We start from the raw sequence: 20,213 nt of genomic DNA, 5'->3' as shown, positions 1-20,213 counted from the left end.
AAGCCATGAGCAGAATTTTGAGGCTCTGTAACATCAGCAGGGCTTCATTCACAAAATGAGAAGCTCCTTGGAAAACTGTGGCGGCTCTGCCTGAAATTTTCCAGCTATTGACATTAAGAGAAGGAAAATTATGAGCAATCCATCCAGTTTTCCACTAAGGTCATCACTGTACAAGATCCTGCCAGTGGTGCAGACCACTGGATAGCTCCCTGTAGGTAATCTTTAAAATGGACAGCGCCAAAATTATAATTGCCTTTAAAAACTGTTCATATTATGCACATTGCACATTTAATTAATGAAGAAGAAATCTTGTCTAGAAATTGGTTGAGTTTAAAGTGTTATATAAAAAAAATGTTTCCAAGGGCTGAATTTTACCGTTGGCGAGCAGTGGGGGCGGGCGCGCTTGCCGACGTGCAAAATGACGCGGGATGACGTCGGGGAACCCCCAATGTCATCCCGCCCCATTTAAATCTTCAGGAAGGTGGGGGCGCAGCAACCGTGTGACATTGTCACATGAGGGGGACATGTTAAGGATTTTTTTTTCTATTTTTAATGTTTATACAGCTGTCAGCGATCTCCCTGAGGCAGCACTTTCCAAATCTAAATAATTGTCATGAAAATATAATAACTTTCATAATATTGCGATTTATTGTAAAGGTAGGTTAATAATAGGGTTTGGATTAGTTTCTCTGTGCATATGTGTGTGGGGGGTGGATTTAATTGAATTGCAGACAGCTAGTCTGGAGCTTTTGAGCTATCAAAAGAGAAGCTAGGTTTGAAATGCTAAATACGTAAACATGACTAAAGTTTTAGAATGTGAGGTGTGAAGAACATTTGCATTTTTAGATAAAACAGAGCAGTGAATTTCAAAGAGATGGTAAGGTGTTACACCTAACCATAAGAGGCTAAGCCAAACAATGTGTTTATTTTTCCCAATATGAGTGCTATGAAAGATTTATATTATGGAAAAAGTAAAGTTGCAAAGACGTATTGGAACAATGGGATTTACATTAAAAAGGTAGAAACCTGTATAAAGGAGATGAGATTATGTGTAAGGAGAAGGCATTCTAAGATCTAACAAGTGTGAAAAGCCTCCAGCCTCAAGGCATCAAGCTGCTATCTACAGGAACCGAAGCTAAGAAAACTCATTGTGAATATCTCTGTCCAGGGTATTGCGTGCATTGCCTGGGTCTGTTGAAATCTATCTCGTTTTACTGTTGCCTGAATGGAGGTGTAACTGGGAGCTAGGTTGATTGGGGGATTTAAGAGTTATTATAGCAGTAATTTGTAGATCTATGTATGTGCTTAAAATCTTTTCTTCTATTAATAAATGCTTAATTTAGTTTTGTAAAAAAAACCTCTAAGACTCAGTGGTCTTATTACTACTGAATTTAAGGCATGCATCTCAAAATAAGTACAGACTGCGAACTGTTCAAGTTTCCCTTTGGGATTTGAGCAGCTCAGCATTTACTATTCGCTATGCCATAACATAATTCAAACATAAGAGTGCAATGTCAAACAGTCATTGTACTTAATGTCCAAACGAATGTATTACCAATATCCAATAATACTCACCTAGTAACAGCTGCAAACAAGTTGACGACAGAAGGTAAACAGACTTTTAGAGGGTTCAGCTGGCACATCACTATACGTTCAAAATTTAGATTTTGTAAGTATGACAAACCTGCACAGAAAAGCAAATGATAAATTTAAACAAATTTTTGAAAACAATTTCAACATTCACTGTACACAGCAAAATAAACTACACCAACTTTAAAAGCCTTCAATAGAAAGAGTAAAAAGGAAATTCTTAAATATCATACTTTTCAAATTCAAATTTTTATTATTGTTATTCTTGGGCCTTCACCAATGTTACAGTACAGCTGCCCACTGACTATGCAAAAAAAAAGTCTGTTCCGACTAACTCTCTTATTTCCCTCTTTTTCCTGTGTTGTTCCGCTGTATTTAATTCGGTATGCTACTTATCTAGAAGCATAGCATTTTAGGGCATCAATTTACTCATCAGTCCAGTTGATTAGTTTTTGATGTATTTTATATTTTAATTTTTCTTCCTCATTTTCACTCCTGTATGTCCTTTAGATGACAGCCATTCCTAGGTAGGACAATGGGCTATAGACACTTACCAGGTCTCCGCCAGTTCTAATCTATGGTCACCTAGTAAAACAGCAACAACACATTGACTGTTCCCTCCCTTACAGTATGTGGTGTGGTATGGTGCGGAGGAGAGAAACTTTCACAAAGTTACATTACGCACACAGCAACATGAATGAGATGAACTAATCGTCTAGGGACTTGCAAGTACAAATCCACACAATGCTAGAGTGATGTGCAGTGCCCAGCTCTGCTGCAGCAGTGTGTAGCATCTACAAGATGCACTTCAGGAACTCATCAAGGCTGCTTAGACAGCACCTTCCAAATCCACAACCGTTACCAACTAGAAGGACAAGGGTAGCAGATACATGGGAACACCACCACCTGCAAGTTCCCTTCCAAGCCAGGCATCATCCTGACTTGGAAATATATCGCTGATCCTTCACTGTCACAGGGTCAAAATCCTGGAACTCCCTCCCTAACAGTGCTGTGGACATACCTACACCACACGGACTGCAGCGGTTCAAGGTGGCAGCTCTTCACCACCTTCTCAAGGGCAATTACGGATGTGCAATAAACGCTGGCCTGGCCAGAGATGCCCACGTCCCATGAATGAATAAAAAAAACTTCCTACCACTTCAGTGGCTATACATCAAGCCTTATTTTCCATTTTGCAGAGTTTTGAAAACTTTTATTTAAAAAATCCACAATAACTTCTACTTTCAAAAGGTACCAAGTTTAATACGAAACTTAATCAATCACCTTTCCTCAGATTTCCATGCAGTAATTGTTTGTAACGGAATATGAAGATGTAAAATACAGCTTGGCAAGCAGAGTAGAATGAGCCATGAAGAGCCACATCACAGTAAGCTTTTGTTCCAGCATCCTGGTTGTCTATGTAGTGGTGTATCCAGGGGACCAGCAGATCCAAACAAGCCTTCACAGTGCTAGTCAAGGGAATGAAATCTTACTCAGTGAATTAGATTATTATTGGTACAAAACAGATTTTAAGGGGTCAATTCTTGAACATTTACTCCATTTAATTCAAATGTACAATTAATTGTCACTTTTTAGTTTGGATATTAATCTTCCTTATTCTTTGATTTAAGTTAATCCTTTCCACTTATTCCAAGACATTTACATGGTTGGGCACTGCTATAGAAATGCACTAGGGTTAACATGCATTAGAATCGCTACACATCGCAGGAGGAACTTGAGGAAAGAAGTGGAAAAATTTGACCACTGCAAATGTAAATACCTATAAGGTATATATTACCTACAAGATGTATAACATACTGAATGGAAATTGCGCATCTTTACAGCTATAAGTCATCCAGGTGCTCCACAATCCTCATCAACCAATAGTACATAGGATCACATGTAGTAGTTTTCCATGTAGTAATCGTGTACAAAAGGATTCCTAAGTGAGTGACTTTAGGGCAGGCATAAATACAACTTAAAATCTCTGCAGTCATCCAATAATGGTGCTCATCATTTAAAAGCCAGAAATTATATGCACCATTAAAAATGTGGTCAAGTTATAATACAACTATAATAAAACTATGAGACCTGTTGATTACTTACATGACAGGAATATATGCTGCTCTGGCCAGAAAACTTCCAATGTAGCCTGCAGCTGCTTGCCTTATTACTGCAGGATTATTTGGATGCTGTAACATCTTCCAAAGATGTTCTAGGAAAGCCTCTGCCAATCCCTGAAAAATTGCAGTCAGAAAACTAAGCATTTTATTCCCAGGGGTATGTTCTGTCTTAAATCATTCTATATTTGCTGCATTTTTAAAATGGATATTTGTAGGCCTGTTGTAATAACCTATATTCATCTGTGGAGTGCATATGAAAGTTGATGAATTAAGATTCCAAAGGTAGATTGATATCTTGAACTTTTATAAAACCCATCAGGGAGACATTTCTGCTTGGAAGCTTTGCCTAAAGCGATTAATTTTCCTCTGGAAATGAAACATGATGAGCAGGACTAACAGTACATGCTCAATTTTAAATACCAAGTTGAATGGGTCAAAATGTCAATAGAAGTTTCCTCATTTGTGACAAAAGAAATAGCATTTTTGTCTGTTGTAGATCATCATTTTAAATTCTGTATTGCTGGGCACAATATACACAAAAGGTTAAAATTAATTATTGCTAGATGCTTACTGTAAGCTGGAAGTTATTTACATTAGATTACCTAATATGCACACCACAGGGCAAGGCAGAGACATAGATAGTTCTGGAAATCTTTGGTATGCAGATACGACAGCTACCAATGTACTTGGATGAGAGCCCATCTAGCAAGACATTCAAAGTACTTAGCGAAGATGAATGAAGATAACTGATGCAATTTCAAAATCTGATATGACAGACTTCTTATGATACGATTTGGAATGACGAGTGTCTGGGATAAAGATCAAACCTTTAAGAAGAGTAGGACAAATGATTCTTTGTAGGCCTCTTTGACAGACAGCTCTACGGCCAGCAGCTTTCAAATGAAGCTTTAAAATGGGCAGCATTGCACCAGCTCATCAATCACAGAAAGACTAAGGTAACGTGGCTCTATGATACCACTTCGCCACTTAAAAACTCAGTTCCAAAAGTTATCACAAAAGGATTGTTGATTGGTAAAGGTTATGACACTTATAAGTATAAATATGTTATTTGCACTCAATACTATTATTTACCTACTCCGTTATTAAAAAATATGCTTTTTGGTTCATAGATGGGCCTCAGTCTGTTATGGTGTATTTAAAAGAGTCCTTGTAAAATCTATACCATCCCTTAACTAAAATCTATACCATCCCTTAACTAACCCACTGGCAATGACTTGTTTTGTTGTTTTTTGTTACCAAAATATCAATTCAAAAAATAGTCTGGCACTCACCAACTTGAAACTGCAGATATAAAACATGAAGTACTGGACATGACAAGAAGCATGAGTGGGTAGGACCAATTTATCAAACACTACTATCAAGTCTCGGTACAACTCTTTTGTCCTGGTCAACACCAACTCTCCTACATAAGAGAAAGAAAAAGATTTACACATTCAAGCATACCAAATGTTTATTGCAGAAATATATCTCAACACAGACATGTCATGTTACTAAAGTTTAAAGGAGATTTTTAACAACTTTGAATCCTGTGTAATATTGTAGTGTAATTCACCTGCATAAAGTAGATGAACAAAAGAGGAAAATATAACATTGCTGACCTTTGATATGGTCTTCCTCACTCTTGAAGCATAATTTGTCATCATGTATAAGTTATTTCCCTCCTTTCCTACTGTTCTTTCTTTCACCTGATAAGTTTGGACTTTTCTTTACATACATATTTCTTTGTTCCACCAACTTGTGCTTCCACAATGTAGCTTTACATACACCCCAGCAAGGGACTTGAATGGGCCTCGCAAGGATTTACTTTTAAAGTTTTCAGACATAACAGGTATTGTGCTAAAGTAAATGAAACATGTGGGGCTTTTGAGATATTTTGAAAATTTGATATTAATATAACCTTTCTTCTCCAAGTCTGTTTTCTAACATTTGAAATAATTTTATGTGCGACATAAACAAATGAGCTGTTACAGATAATCGATTGCAATTTTCCCACCCTCCTCCCTACAATATTACAGCCAAGGTTAGGAACTCGAAAGGACTAAGAGTCAATGCTCCAAAATACCACATCATTGCACCAGTAACTTTAAAAATAATCTGGCTTAAAAGCCCACGATTAAAACATTCCTTTGGTAGACTGTGTAAAACATTTGCTCCAATCCTCAACAAAAGAACAGAGCTTGCAGAAATTTCAACTGACCTACTTTAAAGGTAGCAAGTCAGCAGATGGTGTGAGTTATAGATATGTGTCCTGTACTAATGCAGTAACTGTTCAAAATTGAAGAATTTATAAGCTTGCTAACATTATAAATAGTCCCTTGACTAGTCCTCTCAACTTTATAACCACTGACCACTCTTTCTGAGAAAATTATCTTGATCCTCTGTCTTTTCCAATTACCATCCATAACTAATTCCCTTTCTCTCCAATATCATTGAATCTGTTATCAGCAAACCTCTTGTAACATTTTCCCAAAATTCTTTTTCCAAAGTTTTCATCTGCCCATAGCACTAAAACAGCCTCTGCAAATGTGGTGCATTATCCCTTGTTCTCCTCAGGTTCTCTGCACTTTTCAACACAGCTGAACATTCTTTTTTACCTCACTTTCTCTCCTTTGTGGTCCAACTGTTAGGGCCATCTTACTTGACACCTCCATAGCATCCCTAGCTTCAACCCTTCACCATTTTCTTTCCCTTGATTACATTCTGCCCCACAGAGGCATTATCAACATCTCCACCTCTTGACCATAACACTTGATTCCATGATCAGTTCTGTCTCATGAGACTACCAATCAAAACATGGGTCAACTAGAACTTTCACCACCTGAACATGGGAAAGCCAAACCCACCAGTGATTTAGGGGCATTGAATAAAGAGAGAAACCTTCTTTGAATACAGAGGGTTATGGAGTTGCAGAATGCACTTTATTAATTCATTCATGCAGTTAGTCTTGAGGCCAAGACCATGTCATCATTTAATAATAGGCTAGGTGGCTTTGAGGAAACAGAGGTACATAGGATCAGGGCTGATGTTCATTTGGAGGATAAATACCAACAGGTTAGGCCAAATGGTCTGTTTCCGCATTGTAAATTTTGTGTAATTCCATGTACAGAGTTCCTTCCAAAACCCCTACACCATGACCACCAACTACGTCCCTCTCCCCAGCGGCATGCTCAGTTGAACCAGTTGGGTGCAACCATCAGTATGATATTAGGCACCAAATTGAACTTCAAACTCTATATCCTATCCATCATCATAACCAATTACTTTTATCTCTGCAACACTTCCCACCTTTGTTCCTAATTCACCACCACTAAATTACCTAAGCTTTTGTTACCACATGCAATGTTTCCAAACAATCTCCTGAGCCCCAACTTTAACTCCAATTTCTCCATATTGCAGCATCCACATCCTTACCTGTATTAAGGGCTGTCTGACCATCACCACTGACTTCCACCCCTAAACATAACGAAAGCAAAACCCCGATCCTTGTTCACAAGTCCCTCCACACCTTTTCCTCATCCCAACTCTGCAACCTCCTCCAATCCACAATTGTCTCATTCTGCCCCTTTTTTATTCTTTATGGGATGTGGGCTTCACTGGCTAGGTCAGCATTTATTTCCATCCCTAATTGCCCTTGAGAAGGTGGTGGTGAGCTGCTTTCTTGGACTGCTGCAGTCCATGTGGTGCAGGTACATCCACAGCGCTGTGGCGGGGAGGGGGTGGGGGCGTGTGCAGTTCCAGGATTTTGACCCAGCAACAGTGAAAGAACGGCGATATACTTCCAAGTCAGGGCGGTGAGTGGCTTGGAGGGCAAACACTGGGAATAGGAGCAGGAATAAGCCATTCACCCCCTCAAGTCTGCTCTGCCATTCAACTAGATCATGGCTGATCTTCTACCTCAAGCCATTTTTTCCACATTATCCCCATATTCCTTGATATACAAACATACGAATTAGGACCAGCAGTAGGCCATTCAGCCACTCGAGCCTGCTCCGCCATTCAACTAGATCATGCCTGATCCAATTTGAACCTCAACTCCACATTCCTGTCTCCCCCGATACCCTTTCCCCTTCTTGTTTATTACGATTCTACCTGCCTCTGCCTTAAAAATATTCAGAGACTGCTTCCACCACCTTTTGAGGAAGAGAGTTCTAAAGACTCAACATCCGAGAGAAAAATGTTCTCTTCATCTCAATCTTAAAGGGATGACCCCTTAATTTTTAAACAGTGACCCCTCGTTCCAGATTCTCCCACAAGAACAATATCTTTAATATCTACCCCAGCGCCTTTCAGTGTTTCTCATTGGAGGCAGCAATTTTAGTTTTAACTTCTGGAATGTCCTCCCTAAATCATTTTGCTGTGTTACTTTCTTTCTGACCATTATTTAGTCAATTCTAATACTTCTAGAACTGAACATTACATGCTCTTCTTTGTGAAACACTTGGGAATATTTTATTACTTAGAGGGCACTATAGAATAGCAAGTCATTGTTGTTAGTACCATTGACATAACAAATGTCCTTTATGTAAGCCAGCAGAACGGACATCAGAATATCCAATCGCTCAGCCACTGGATGAGCCATCATATCACTTGGCAACGCTAAATGGACTTTCTGCTTCTCGTCATCCTCATCCTGTAGACGGAAAACACATAAAAAACAGCAGGCCATGAGGAAGAAACCACAAATGAAAAATAAATTAATTTTTCACATCTTTACTTCCCTCCACCAACAACCCAACAAATACCCAAAATGGTACAACTTTCACCGGAACCATTTTCCACTGGCGTCAGGTAGTAACCGGTGTGTAGAGGGTTTGCATCACTTTTTTCCAACAGTGTTTGTCAACCCAACGGAGTGCAAAGTGAGGAATTGGGACAGTATTGGGCTGATAGCAAAGGTAAGGCACTTGCCCAGGTCCAGTTCATGTATTATTTGTTCAAACTGGTGTGTCTCACATGCTACCTTCCGAACACGAGGAAAAACAACTGTGTTAGGAGTGTTAAATACTTTAACTATTCTGTTATGGCTTTATTCTTTTGATAGCTTTATATTCTTTGAAACACATTTACTGTAAAAATTTCCAGATCTCAGGAAAGTTCCAAACTGAACTGTGGTATTGTACAGACCTAATCTTAAAACCCACCATATTAAAAACGTAGAAGGATAATTTACACCATTTTGCTGTTCATATTTCAAAGACCTATCAGATGCTAATTTTGCACTGTTAAATTAGCATGGACTGCAGCGGTTCAAGGAGGCAGCTCACCACCACCTTTTCATGGGCAATTAGGAATGGGCAATAAATGCTAGCCTAACCAGCAACGTCCACATCCCATCAATGAATTAAAAAAATCAAAATTATTCACCATTACCACTAACAGTTTAACAAAGTTTTTGATAGCCCCCAGTCAAAATAAAGTCTAGGACTGTAGCAGCATGGGAATGAATGAAGAAATGTACTCCATGCATTGCCCAGACTAATAAAAGTAAGAAAAAGTAGATTATTTGCAAAGATTGTAACATGCAAGCTATAGTGAACCTAAATCTATGTAGTTATACTTACATTAATGGCAGAGGTGAAACATTCTACAGCATGCCTTAATTTCTTGCATTCAAATTACACAGAACTTCTAATTTCAATTGATACACAAAATAAATGTTCACAGAAAATGCAGGGATGAAACATTTTTCAAAATATTTACCATATCAAACAGGCCTTCCTCTGCACATGTTGACAATCCATTGTTAGCCTCAACAGCTTCTTCTGCATCCTCAATGTCATTACGTGAGGCACTCACCTGGGGAATGATGGAACCAATATCATACATTTATGCAGCATTGAATATTTATTGGATTTTTGAAAGGTAAGGTTTAGGTTGTCTTAAGCTCTAATTCAATATATCATTTAGGATCTGCCCAATGTGTCCATGAATGGATATCAGATGAATACTGAATCAAAAACAACATACAGTACTGAGTTAATTTAAGTACAACTAACAGAGAATAAAGTGCCAATGGAAGGAATAAAATAATGTCTGTGGTACCAGAAGCTTCACTGGGATAGCAGTAATTGTACATTAAACCTCAACTTAACGCAGTAAATTTAATTTGGGTCATCAAAAGGCCTTCAATAAGGTGTCTCATAATAGACTAATGAATAGGGTTAGAGAATGTGGAGTCAAAGAGCAAGTAGCAGACTAGATTGCAAGACAGAAAGCAGAGTGTGAGAGTGAAGGATAGTTTACTCAGAGTGGCAGGAGGTGTAAAATGGTGTTCCACAAGGATCAGTGCTGGGACCACCGCAGTTCACAATTTACATAAACAATTTGGAATCAAAAACACAATGTCTAAATTTGCGGATGACACCAAATTGGAGGGATTGTCAATACAGAATCTTTACAGTGCAGAAGGAGGCCATTCGGCCTATCAAGTCTGCATGGGCTCTCTGAAAGAGCATTCTATCTAGTCCAATTCCCCTGCCTTATCCACGTAACCTAGCACATTCTCTCTTTCCAGGTAGCAATCCAATTCCCTTTTGAATATACCTTAATCGAACCTGCCTCCACCACCCTTTCAGGTAGCTCATTCCAGACCCCAACCAAGTATGCTTTTCTCTAAGCCAAATAGTTATGTCATTTATTAATTTTTAAGCTTATTGTAGATTATATATTTTTTTTTAAATTGAGTGCTGATGACATCACAGGGAGGAGTGAACAAAAACAATAGGGAGGCTAAAAGGTCAAAAATGTTCAAGCTAATGTATGACAACTCAATTTTCGGTTGGACTGAAGAGTCAAAGATACAACAATCTTGCTAACACGTTTAAGGAGGACTGTAACAAATTATGGGAGGACCTTAATAAACTTGCAGAATGGGCAAATAATTGGCAAATGAAATTCAATACAGATAGCATATTTCAGTAGAAAGAATAGGGAAGTCACTTAATACTTGGAAGGTGCAAGTATAAGTGGGGTAGAGGAACAAAGATCTTGAGAGAACATGTGAAGTTGTTCACTATTGCAGGAAGAACAATAAAGCAGAGTATTACTTAAATGGAGAACGGTTGCATAATTCTGAGGTACAGAGGGATCTAGGTGTTCTAGTACGAGTCACAAAACGTTAATATGCAGGTAAGGCAAGTAATTAAGAAGGCTAATGGAATGCTATCGTTTATCATGAGAGGGATTGAACATAAAAGTAAGGATGTTATGCTTCAGTTATACAGGGCATTGGTGAGACCGCACCTCGAATACTGTGTGCAGTTTTGGTCTCCTTATTTAAGGAAGGATGTAAATGCATTGGAGGCGGTTCAAAGGAGGTTTACTAGATTGATACCTGGAATGAGTGGGTTGTCTTATAAGGAAAGGTTGGACAGACTGGGCTTGTTTCCACTGCAGTTTAGAAGAGTGAGGGGTGATTTGATTGAATTATATAAGATCCTGAACAGCCTTGACAAGGTGGACGTCGAAAGGATGTTTCCTCTTGTAGGTGAGTCTCGAACTGGGGGGCACTGTTTTAAAATTAGGGGTCACCCTTTTAGCACAGAGATGAGGAGAAATTCTCTCTCTCTCAGAGGATTGTGCGACTTTGGAATTCTCTACCTCAGAAGGTGGTGGAGGAAGGGTCATTGAATATTTTTAAGGCAGAGGTAGACAGATTCTTGTTAGGTAAGGGAATCAAAGGTTATCAGGGTTAGATGGGAACGTGAAAATCGAAACACAAGATGATCAGCCATGATCTTATTGAATGGTGGAGCAGGCTAGAGGGGCCAAATGGTGGTCTTCTGTTCCTATTTCTAATGTTATGTTCTTAACAAATACATCAGTCATTAAAAGTTGTGCCACAAGTTAGCAAGGCCATAAAAAAAAGGCAAACCATGGTTAGACCACACTTTAAGAGTACTGCATGCAGTTCTGGTCACTACATTATAGAAAGGATATAGAGGCACTAAAGAGGGCGCAGAGAAGATTTACAAGGGATGATACCAGAAATGTATAGGTTTACGTAACAGGAAAGGATTGACACGCTGGGCCTCTTTTCTCTTGAAGAAAAGGTGGCTTTTTTAAAAATTAATTCATGGGATGTGGACTTCACTAGCTGGGTCAGCATTTATTGCCCATCCCTAGTTGCCCTTGAGAAGGTGGTAGTGAGCTGTCTTCTTGAACCTCTGCAGTCCATGTGGTGTAGTACACCCACAGTGCTGTTAGGAAGGCAGTTTCAGGATTTTGACCCAGCAACAATGAAGGAACGGCAACATATTTCCAAGTCAGGATGGCGAGTGGCTTGAAGGGATCTTCCAGGTGGCGGCGTTCCCATCTATCTGCTGCCCTTGTCCTTCTAGATGGTAGTGATCGTGGATTTGGAAGGTGCTGTCTTAGGAGCCTTGGTGAATTCCTGCAGTGCATCTTGTAGATGGTACACACTGCTGCTACCGTGCGTCAGTGGTGGAGGGAGTGAATGTTTGTGGATGTGGTGCCAATCAAGCTTCGTCCTGGACGGTGTCAAGCTTCATGAGTGCTGTGGGAGCTGCACTCATCCAGGCAAATGGGGAGTATTCAATCACACTCCTGACTTGTGCCTTGTAGATGGTGGTAGCTGAGGGGTGATCTAACAGAGGTCTTTAAAATGATGAAAGATTTTGATACAGAGTGGGTACAGAAAAACTGTTTCCTCTTATGGGGAAGAGCATAACTACAGGTCTTCAATATATGATACTCACCAAGAAATCCAATAGGGAATTTAGAAGGAAGTTCTTTACCCAAAGAGTGGTAAGAATGTGGAACTTGCTACCACAGGGAGTAGTTGAAGCAAATGGTATAGATGCATTTAGGGGGAAGCTAGACAAGCACATGAGGGAGAAAGGAATAGAGGGTAGATGGCATAGAATGTTAGATATAGATGAGGAAAAATGGGAGGAGACATAAGTGGAGCATAAACACTGGCATGGACTGGCTGGGCTGAATGGCCCGTTTCTGAACCAAATATCCTATGTAATCCTATGACACACGAATATTACACTCTTTTTGCGTTAGCTTCATTCGTCACATTATGAATGCATTAATACTGTGATTTTCAAACGTTCCCTTGAGTGGGACCATTTACGACTACTGATACATTCCCAGAAATTACAAATACTGACACACTTCTCTGAGCACTCCCCCACCCACAAATTCTCTATCCTAACCTCCTCCGGGTGCAAGTCAATAACCCTATTCATAGGTGTGCGTTCTCAATGTCCTGGAAATTCTGACTTGACACGTCATTGACAAGACACTACTGCTATGCTTCTGTAACACCTAAAGCACAGCACAGAACAGCTATTTTTGGTTTTTTTGATTGTAATATCATTGTTCAATAGAATCTGCAAATCCCTCCATGGCCTTGTACCCATTCCCATCTTTGTAAGCTCTTCCAGCCCTATAAGTCATCAAGATCTCTGCACTGCCCCAAATTTGGCCTCTTGCACATCCCCGATTTTAATCGCTCCAACAACGGGGACTGTGCTTTCAGTTGGCTTGGCCCCAGGCCTTGGAATTCCTATCCCATAGCACTCAATCTCTCTATTCCTTTAAATTGCTCCTTAAAACCTACTTCTTTGACCAAGCTTTTGGTCACCTGTCCTAATATCATCTTCTGTGGCTCAGTGTCAAGGAAGTAGAAGTAGGCCATTTGGCCCCTCAAGCCTGCTCCACCAAAATTAATTCAATTTAAATTCCACCAGCTGTCATGGCGGGGTTTGAACCTGTGTTCCCAGAGCATTAGCTTGGACCTCTGTATTACTAGTCCAATGACATTATCACTACACCACCGTCTGCACCGACAACTCCAACTATACTTCAAAATTGCTTCATTGGTTGTGAAGCACAATAGAACATTGTGAGGTCGTGTGTGATGCTATTTAAATGAAAGGGTTTTACTTCTTTCTTTGTAGAAGGAATATATTGAATGGTGTTAACTAATCTGATGATTTAAAAGAAGCAAATAGCATAACCAGGTTTTAAACGTTTTTCACAAGCAGGATTAATTTTCTTAGCAACATTTTAACTCTCTTAGGACAAAATGTCAAATAGGCAGAGATTGAAATGCTACGTTAAAAAAAAATAAGCTACTTAAAAAAGTATTTCAAATGCATTGTTCTAACAGTGTTTGAGAAACGTTACTTATTTTAGCAAAGGCTGTGCTTTCTTCCAATGCCACACATGCACAGTTGTATGTGCAGCTGCCATCTTTTTTGGTGGCAATGTGCAGCAGGGCACATGCGCTGCCATCACTGGCCCTGGAACTGCAAATATTACAGTGCTGGCAGCATCAAATTAACACTTATAATATTGCCCTCCAACCACAGCTCACCCCAATCCTCACAGACAGGGCTAGAAAGAGCAAGGGCATTGGTGAGACCACATCTCAAACACTGTGTGCAGTTTTGGTCTCCTTAATTAAGGAAGGATGCAAATGCATTGGAGGTGGTTTACTAGATTGATACCTGGAATGAGCAGGTTGTCTTATGAAGAAATGTTAGACAGACTCTGCTTGTTTCCACTGTGGTTTAGGAGAATGAGGGGTGATTTTATTGAAGCATATAAGATCCTGAATGGTCTTGACAAGATGGATGTGGAAAGGATGTTTCCACTTGTGGGAGAGTCCAGAACTATGGGGCGCTGTTTTAAAATTAAGGGTCGCCCTTTTAGGACAGAGATGAGAAGAGTTTTTTTCTCTCATAGGGTTGTGCCATTTTGGAACTCTGTCTCAGAAGGAGGGTGGAGACAGGGTCATCGAGTATGTTCAAGGCAGAGGTAGATAGTTTCTTGTTAGGCAAAGATTATCGGGGGTAGATGGGAAGGTGGAATTCAAAAAAACAAACAAATCAGCCATGATCTTATTGAATGGCGGAACGGGCTCGAGGGGTTGAACGGCCTACTCCTGCTCCTATTTTGTATGTTCTAAATAGGACACACTCTGCCTGCCCATTCTCAGCCACAATCCCCAATAAAAATCCACATCAGCTTGGTGTTTTTTTAGAAATTTATTAAAATATGAAATATTGAAAGAAATGGCTGGGGGAAAGAGGGAAAGCAGGAGACACAGATTCAAGGAAACGGCTGTGGCCCCAGTGCCCGCCTGCTGCGGAGCTCAGAAAGTGAGGAATTGCTTGAAATTTCAGGCCAGCTATTTTCTCTGAGGGACGTTAAAAGTTTGTAGACTGCCAAAAGAAGCTGTCACCATTTATGAGGATGGGTTTGTGTCTCCTGTAAATGACATCATTGGCTCCAGCGCATGCGCTGACATGTACACATGCACAGAAGCACTGTCGGTGGCCATCTTGCGTTGTCAGAAGTTACAGTGTTTAATTAAAGCAGGAAGTTTGTTAGCAACTCCAACAAACAGCTTTTACTTCAAGTTTCTGAGTACTTACATCCAGTTTTAGGAATTTTTCCATTACGAGTTCCAAGATTTCTAAGCGCAGCGTTGGGAAATATACGGTGACCCTCAATAAGTTGTGCACATAACATTCCTGGCAAATGAAATCAGAAAAGTATACGTAAAAATTTATGGTCCATTCATTTCAAACCATATAAGTTAGTCTGTCAGCAGTATGGTAAAGGAATTCTCAATCAATTTCAACTATGCTTTTCAAAATACATTTGATGGTAATTTGTCCAGCTAACAAAAGCCCCCAAAATTAAATTGGTCTACTGTGGCAACTTTCGCTAACTTCTGCGGATAGGGAAGCATTGAGAAGAATGCCAATGTCACAGTAAAAAGAGCATGAGTTTATTGAGGAGAATGCAGCTCAGTACCATACCTATAGTCAATTAGCTTTATGGCCATTTTATTCTGATTAAATCTATTGAGATGTTAAATCAGAATTTAAAAAAAGATTTCTCATTGACAAGTCCTTTGCTACAAAATGCCTGATCATTACTTTTTCTTTCGTTCAATTGTTTTCCATTTGTACATTTATCTCATCATGGCAGTTCAATCAAATCGCACACGATGGTAATTTTCTATCCCAATTTCTACCTCCAGCTCTCTTTCCTTGTTTTTTTTTTTGAAAGTAGCTTTGCTTGCTGACCAGGAGCCAGGTTGCACGTCCATATATTTCTAAAATAAACATTGCAATCACCACAAAAGTTAGCATTTATGTTGCATCATGTGCAGATAGAGGGACAAAATTCTACATGCAAGAATGATGGCGACTGAGTGATCACCCAACTGTTCCTAGTTCACTTCCACTGTTAAAATTCTTGAAAGACTCATTTGTTTTATTCACTGAACATGTGAATTCCTGCCATTTTCATCTGAATGAAGATGATAGAAAAGAATTTGCTTGAACAGTTGGGAAGCTTTCATGATTAATTTTAATAGTTATAAATAATCACAGAAGTTAACTGTGATTAATTGATAACCCTAACAAACAATATGTATTATGAAGAATGGTTTTTTTTGGAATTTGATTACAAAGAAGGTACTCTGCTTACCAGGATTCTGGCTGACTTGTTTACGAATGGGAATTTTTCAACTAGTATCGGCATTAAAAATTGTGGTGTTCTGTCAAAAATAAATTTTTAAAAATGTACATTTTAGTTCATTGCAGAAACAACTTGTTAAAAAACTGAAATGATCTCATAAAACAACTTGCATTTATACAATGCCTTTTACATAGGAAAACGTCCCCAACATCACAGAACTATAATAAAACAAAAAATGATCCACATTGCCAGGTAGATGCCAGTGTTGTGGCTGTACTGGAACAGCTTGGCTAGGAGCATGGCAAGTTTTGGAGCACAAATCCCAGTATTATTGCCGGAATATTGTCAGGGCCCATGACCTTTGCAGTATTCAGTGCCTTCAGCCGTTTCTTGATATCACGTGGAGTGAATCGAATTGGCTGAAGACTGGCATCTGTGACGCTGGGGACCTCCAGAGGAGGAGGCCGAGATGGATCATCCACTCACTTCTGGCTGAAGACTGTAGCAAATGCTTCAGCCTTATCTTTTGCATTGATGTGCTGGGTTCCCCCATCATTGAGGATGCAGATATCTGAGGAGCGTCCTCCTCCAGTTAGTTGTTTAATGGTCCACTACCATTCATGACCGAATGTGACAGGACTGCAGAGTTTAGATCTGATCCGTTGGTTGTGGAATCACTTAGCTCTATCACTTGCTGCTTATGCTGTTTGGCACGCTGTGTTCCTCATTTTTAAGTATGCCTGGTGCTGCTCCTGGAATGCCCTCCTGCACTCTCCATTGAACCAGGATTGATCCTCTGGCTTGGTGGTAATGACAGAGTGGGGGATATGCTGGGCCATGAGTTTACAGGTTGTGGTCGAGTACAATTCTGCTGCTGCTGATGGCCCACAGCACTTCTTGGTTGCCCAGTCTTGAGTTGCTGGATCTGTTCGATCTCCCATCTTAAATTACAAGTTGGGGTGTAGAACTATGACTCTCTGAGCCGCCATCAAGTTAGTACTCTAAATTAAATGTCTATCATTTAACAAGGCATCAGAAGACTCCCTAAGGCCTGGCTATGCAAGAGGAATGGAACATTTCTTGGCCTCAAGGTATTTCAAAACAGCCACTTTCTCTTATTAGCTTGAGATGTTTGAGATTGTACATAATAACCCAACTTTGTTTACTAATTAAGACTTTATTCCCTATTGTTGATGCTGATTTTAGGCAGTTGGCTTATGTAAGCTGGTTTTCAGAAAAATAGCTTAACAATATAGAAATGAGTGTAATATCTTTGTAATACAAGGACGTACTGTGGAATAGAGGCTAACATAAGGACTGGATTTTGCAATCAGTGATAAAGGAAGAGTGCTCAACACTGGCCTCAAAGGAAGATCTAGTGACCTCTGTGGTATGATGTACCCATTTCCTGGCAGCAGTTTAAATCTGGCGCCAAGTCAAGGGATCTCCAGACATGAGCAGCAGTGATGTCAGCAAGCAAGGAAGCAGCCAATTACATCGAAGTATTCACAGACAGCAAAACAGGAAGTTAAAAGCGCTTAATATTATTCACTTTTTATTTAACTATCTGAAAATTTAAATTATTTTTTTTTAGCTTTTAAAGCTCCAAAGGCAAACAACTCTTTTAAAAATATATATATTATGGAGAAATTTGATATTCCACAAATATAAAAGGAGCTTTCCAGGACCAGTAAGGGTGCTTACAGTAATTTTTAAATTAGTACAGCATTAAAAACCTCATTAAACATGGTGTATCTTTTTTTCAAAGGTTTTTACAGTGAGACTAACAGCATAAGGCTGAAAATCCTCTTCAATTCATTTGATTGTCATGGATTTGTAGACTGGAGGTGTGGAGATTCAACAGTGCTCCCTCTGGAGAAGTAGAATCGCTGACAGCGCCATCTGGATTTCCTCATTATTCTGCACATGTTGAGGCTCCAGAAGATGCTGTTGGTTTCAGTGGACCACTGCAAAATCCAGGTCACCATTTAGTTTGGTCATGAGAATACTAATGGAGAATGCTAAGTGAGCTGGTATCAGGTTAATGCAATTTAAGAATCATCAGTGGGTTTGTAAAAGAACTACAGCTAGGTTGGAACCCACATGTAAACATTTCAATATTCATCACTCTGTTCAGGTGTGATATTTATCATGATGCAAAATCATCTTATCTACATAAGCAAAACCTATATTCCAGTGAAAATGCCATGTAGTTCCATGTGTGTGGTATGACATTGCCATCTACTGTTGCAGCAGCACACAACACTTAAAGATCACAAAATAGTAATCGCTGATTTGATAGTTTAGAGCAAATCATTTGACATCTAGATGCATCAATATGTTGGTTTTCAGTAATTATTTGGGTTCTTTGTGCTGAAAATTGGCCTGGATGATTAAAATAAAAGGCGAACCTGAAGATGGTCCTATCATAGTAAATATGTGATCTTATAACTAATTTGTACTTTGTCAATATTAATCAAACAAGTTGACATCCAAACCTACATAATTTAGATTCACCAATTCAGTTGGTCTAACAGCTTATACTACAAAAAAAAGTTACACGTAGCCATGAACCTGGCCCCTTATAAGCTGAATCTAAGTACAGGAATTTTACGTTTTTAAAAAATCAGCTCAAGTAACAATATCCAGATTGCTATGCTATTACCAGTACAGTACCAAAATCCTGTCCTTACACGAAGTAGTACATTTGAAAGAAACCATCTTAGCATATCTTAAAATGATAATTGTACAAAGTAATAATTGCAACTACATGACCAGCCACAAAAGCAACATTCAGTTAGATACTTCGAAGGCTCCAGATTTCATCACTGATCTGTGCAGTGTTACTCTATCTCAGCTGGGATGATGTGATAGGTTGCTACTACTCCACTATCATTCATGCTCTAAGCTGCTAGTCTATCAATCCACCATGATCTGTTTCAACAATACAGAAAGGGAAACTTTCTCTCCTTCACCTAACTGGGCTGACCAAGATTGCAGAATATGAACAATGGCTAATAATGCAATGCCTCAGGGTTGTAAAAACTAACTTCCCCATTTAAAAAGACAACCTCCTACCATTATTATGCTTTGCTCTAAGTCAAATAGTTATACAAGTGATTAATTTTTAAACTTATTGTAGGTTATATTTTTTTATTCTTAAAAAAAGAGTACTGATGACATCACAGGAAGGAGTGAACTAAAAAAACAGGGAGGCTAAAAGGTTAAAAATGCTCAAGCTAATGTATGACAACTCAATTTTCGGTTGGACTGAAAGATACAACATGTATGTTATAATAACACATGTTATTCCATTTGATTTAAAAATTAGGTGGAAATATAGCTGCATTGGATAGATGAATGAATCAGAAAGTCAATCTGGAAAATCTACTGTATTCTCATAAGGGATATGTGTTAATTAATTTGTTAAATAATAAACACATATGCTTCCTTAAAATAAACTTTGTTGCATTCTGTTAGTGAATGTATAAAAAAACTATGAACGCAGCAGTATGACATACTTACGAGGGCACATATTTTGCTATCATTTGCAGAGCTCGATGACAGATGTCAAAATTTCTAGGAAGATCTGCAAAGAAAGAATGGAACAGTTATGAATTCCTATCAAATCTAGGCTTCCGTTTATAACAGCTCAAGAAAAAATACGAATTGGGAAAGTCTCGCAATGCATTAAAAGCTGTAATTTGGGCACATGCCCAAGGATTGAAGTGATGCATTGCATCTGGTACGAGCACACAGCACAGGAATACCTGGTGCAATCAATGAATGAAAAATGGTCCCATTTAAGGGTGGTGATATCCTACCAAAATATGGTGGAACATCGTTCAATATTTAGAGTCCCACCATTGAAATTGCTAAACTCAGCCACACTCGAAGTTCTCCCAAGAAAACAAGAATCACTTCCGGGTCTCTCACATACACCTCCTAGCTGCTAATTTCCATAATCGGGCTATTAGGAATGAGGGTATAATGCATGTGGGTATAAGTTTG

The 20,213-nt window shown here is 39.1% G+C and overlaps 1 protein-coding gene across 2 annotated transcripts in view; it reads right to left on the bottom strand.

The window, feature by feature from the left end:
• Positions 1-20,213, bottom strand: part of rrn3 (RRN3 homolog, RNA polymerase I transcription factor) — a 42,157-nt gene that overhangs the window by 8,644 nt on the left and 13,300 nt on the right. For both annotated transcript variants that reach the window (XM_078559125.1, XM_078559126.1), the window contains exons 7-15: positions 19,728-19,791; positions 16,212-16,281; positions 15,146-15,244; positions 9,435-9,530; positions 8,232-8,364; positions 5,006-5,136; positions 3,697-3,827; positions 2,875-3,059; positions 1,576-1,684 (exon numbers count right to left, since the gene is read on the bottom strand). In XM_078559125.1, coding sequence (XP_078415251.1) covers positions 1,576-1,684; positions 2,875-3,059; positions 3,697-3,827; positions 5,006-5,136; positions 8,232-8,364; positions 9,435-9,530; positions 15,146-15,244; positions 16,212-16,281; positions 19,728-19,791 — 1,018 coding nt within the window. The remainder of the gene's footprint in view (positions 1-1,575; positions 1,685-2,874; positions 3,060-3,696; positions 3,828-5,005; positions 5,137-8,231; positions 8,365-9,434; positions 9,531-15,145; positions 15,245-16,211; positions 16,282-19,727; positions 19,792-20,213) is intronic.

The sequence above is a fragment of the Cetorhinus maximus genome, chromosome 15 (assembly GCF_964194155.1).
Source record: "Cetorhinus maximus chromosome 15, sCetMax3.hap1.1, whole genome shotgun sequence".
Classification (NCBI taxonomy): Eukaryota; Metazoa; Chordata; class Chondrichthyes; order Lamniformes; family Cetorhinidae; genus Cetorhinus; species Cetorhinus maximus.
This window is presented reverse-complemented; position numbering and strand designations above follow the sequence as displayed.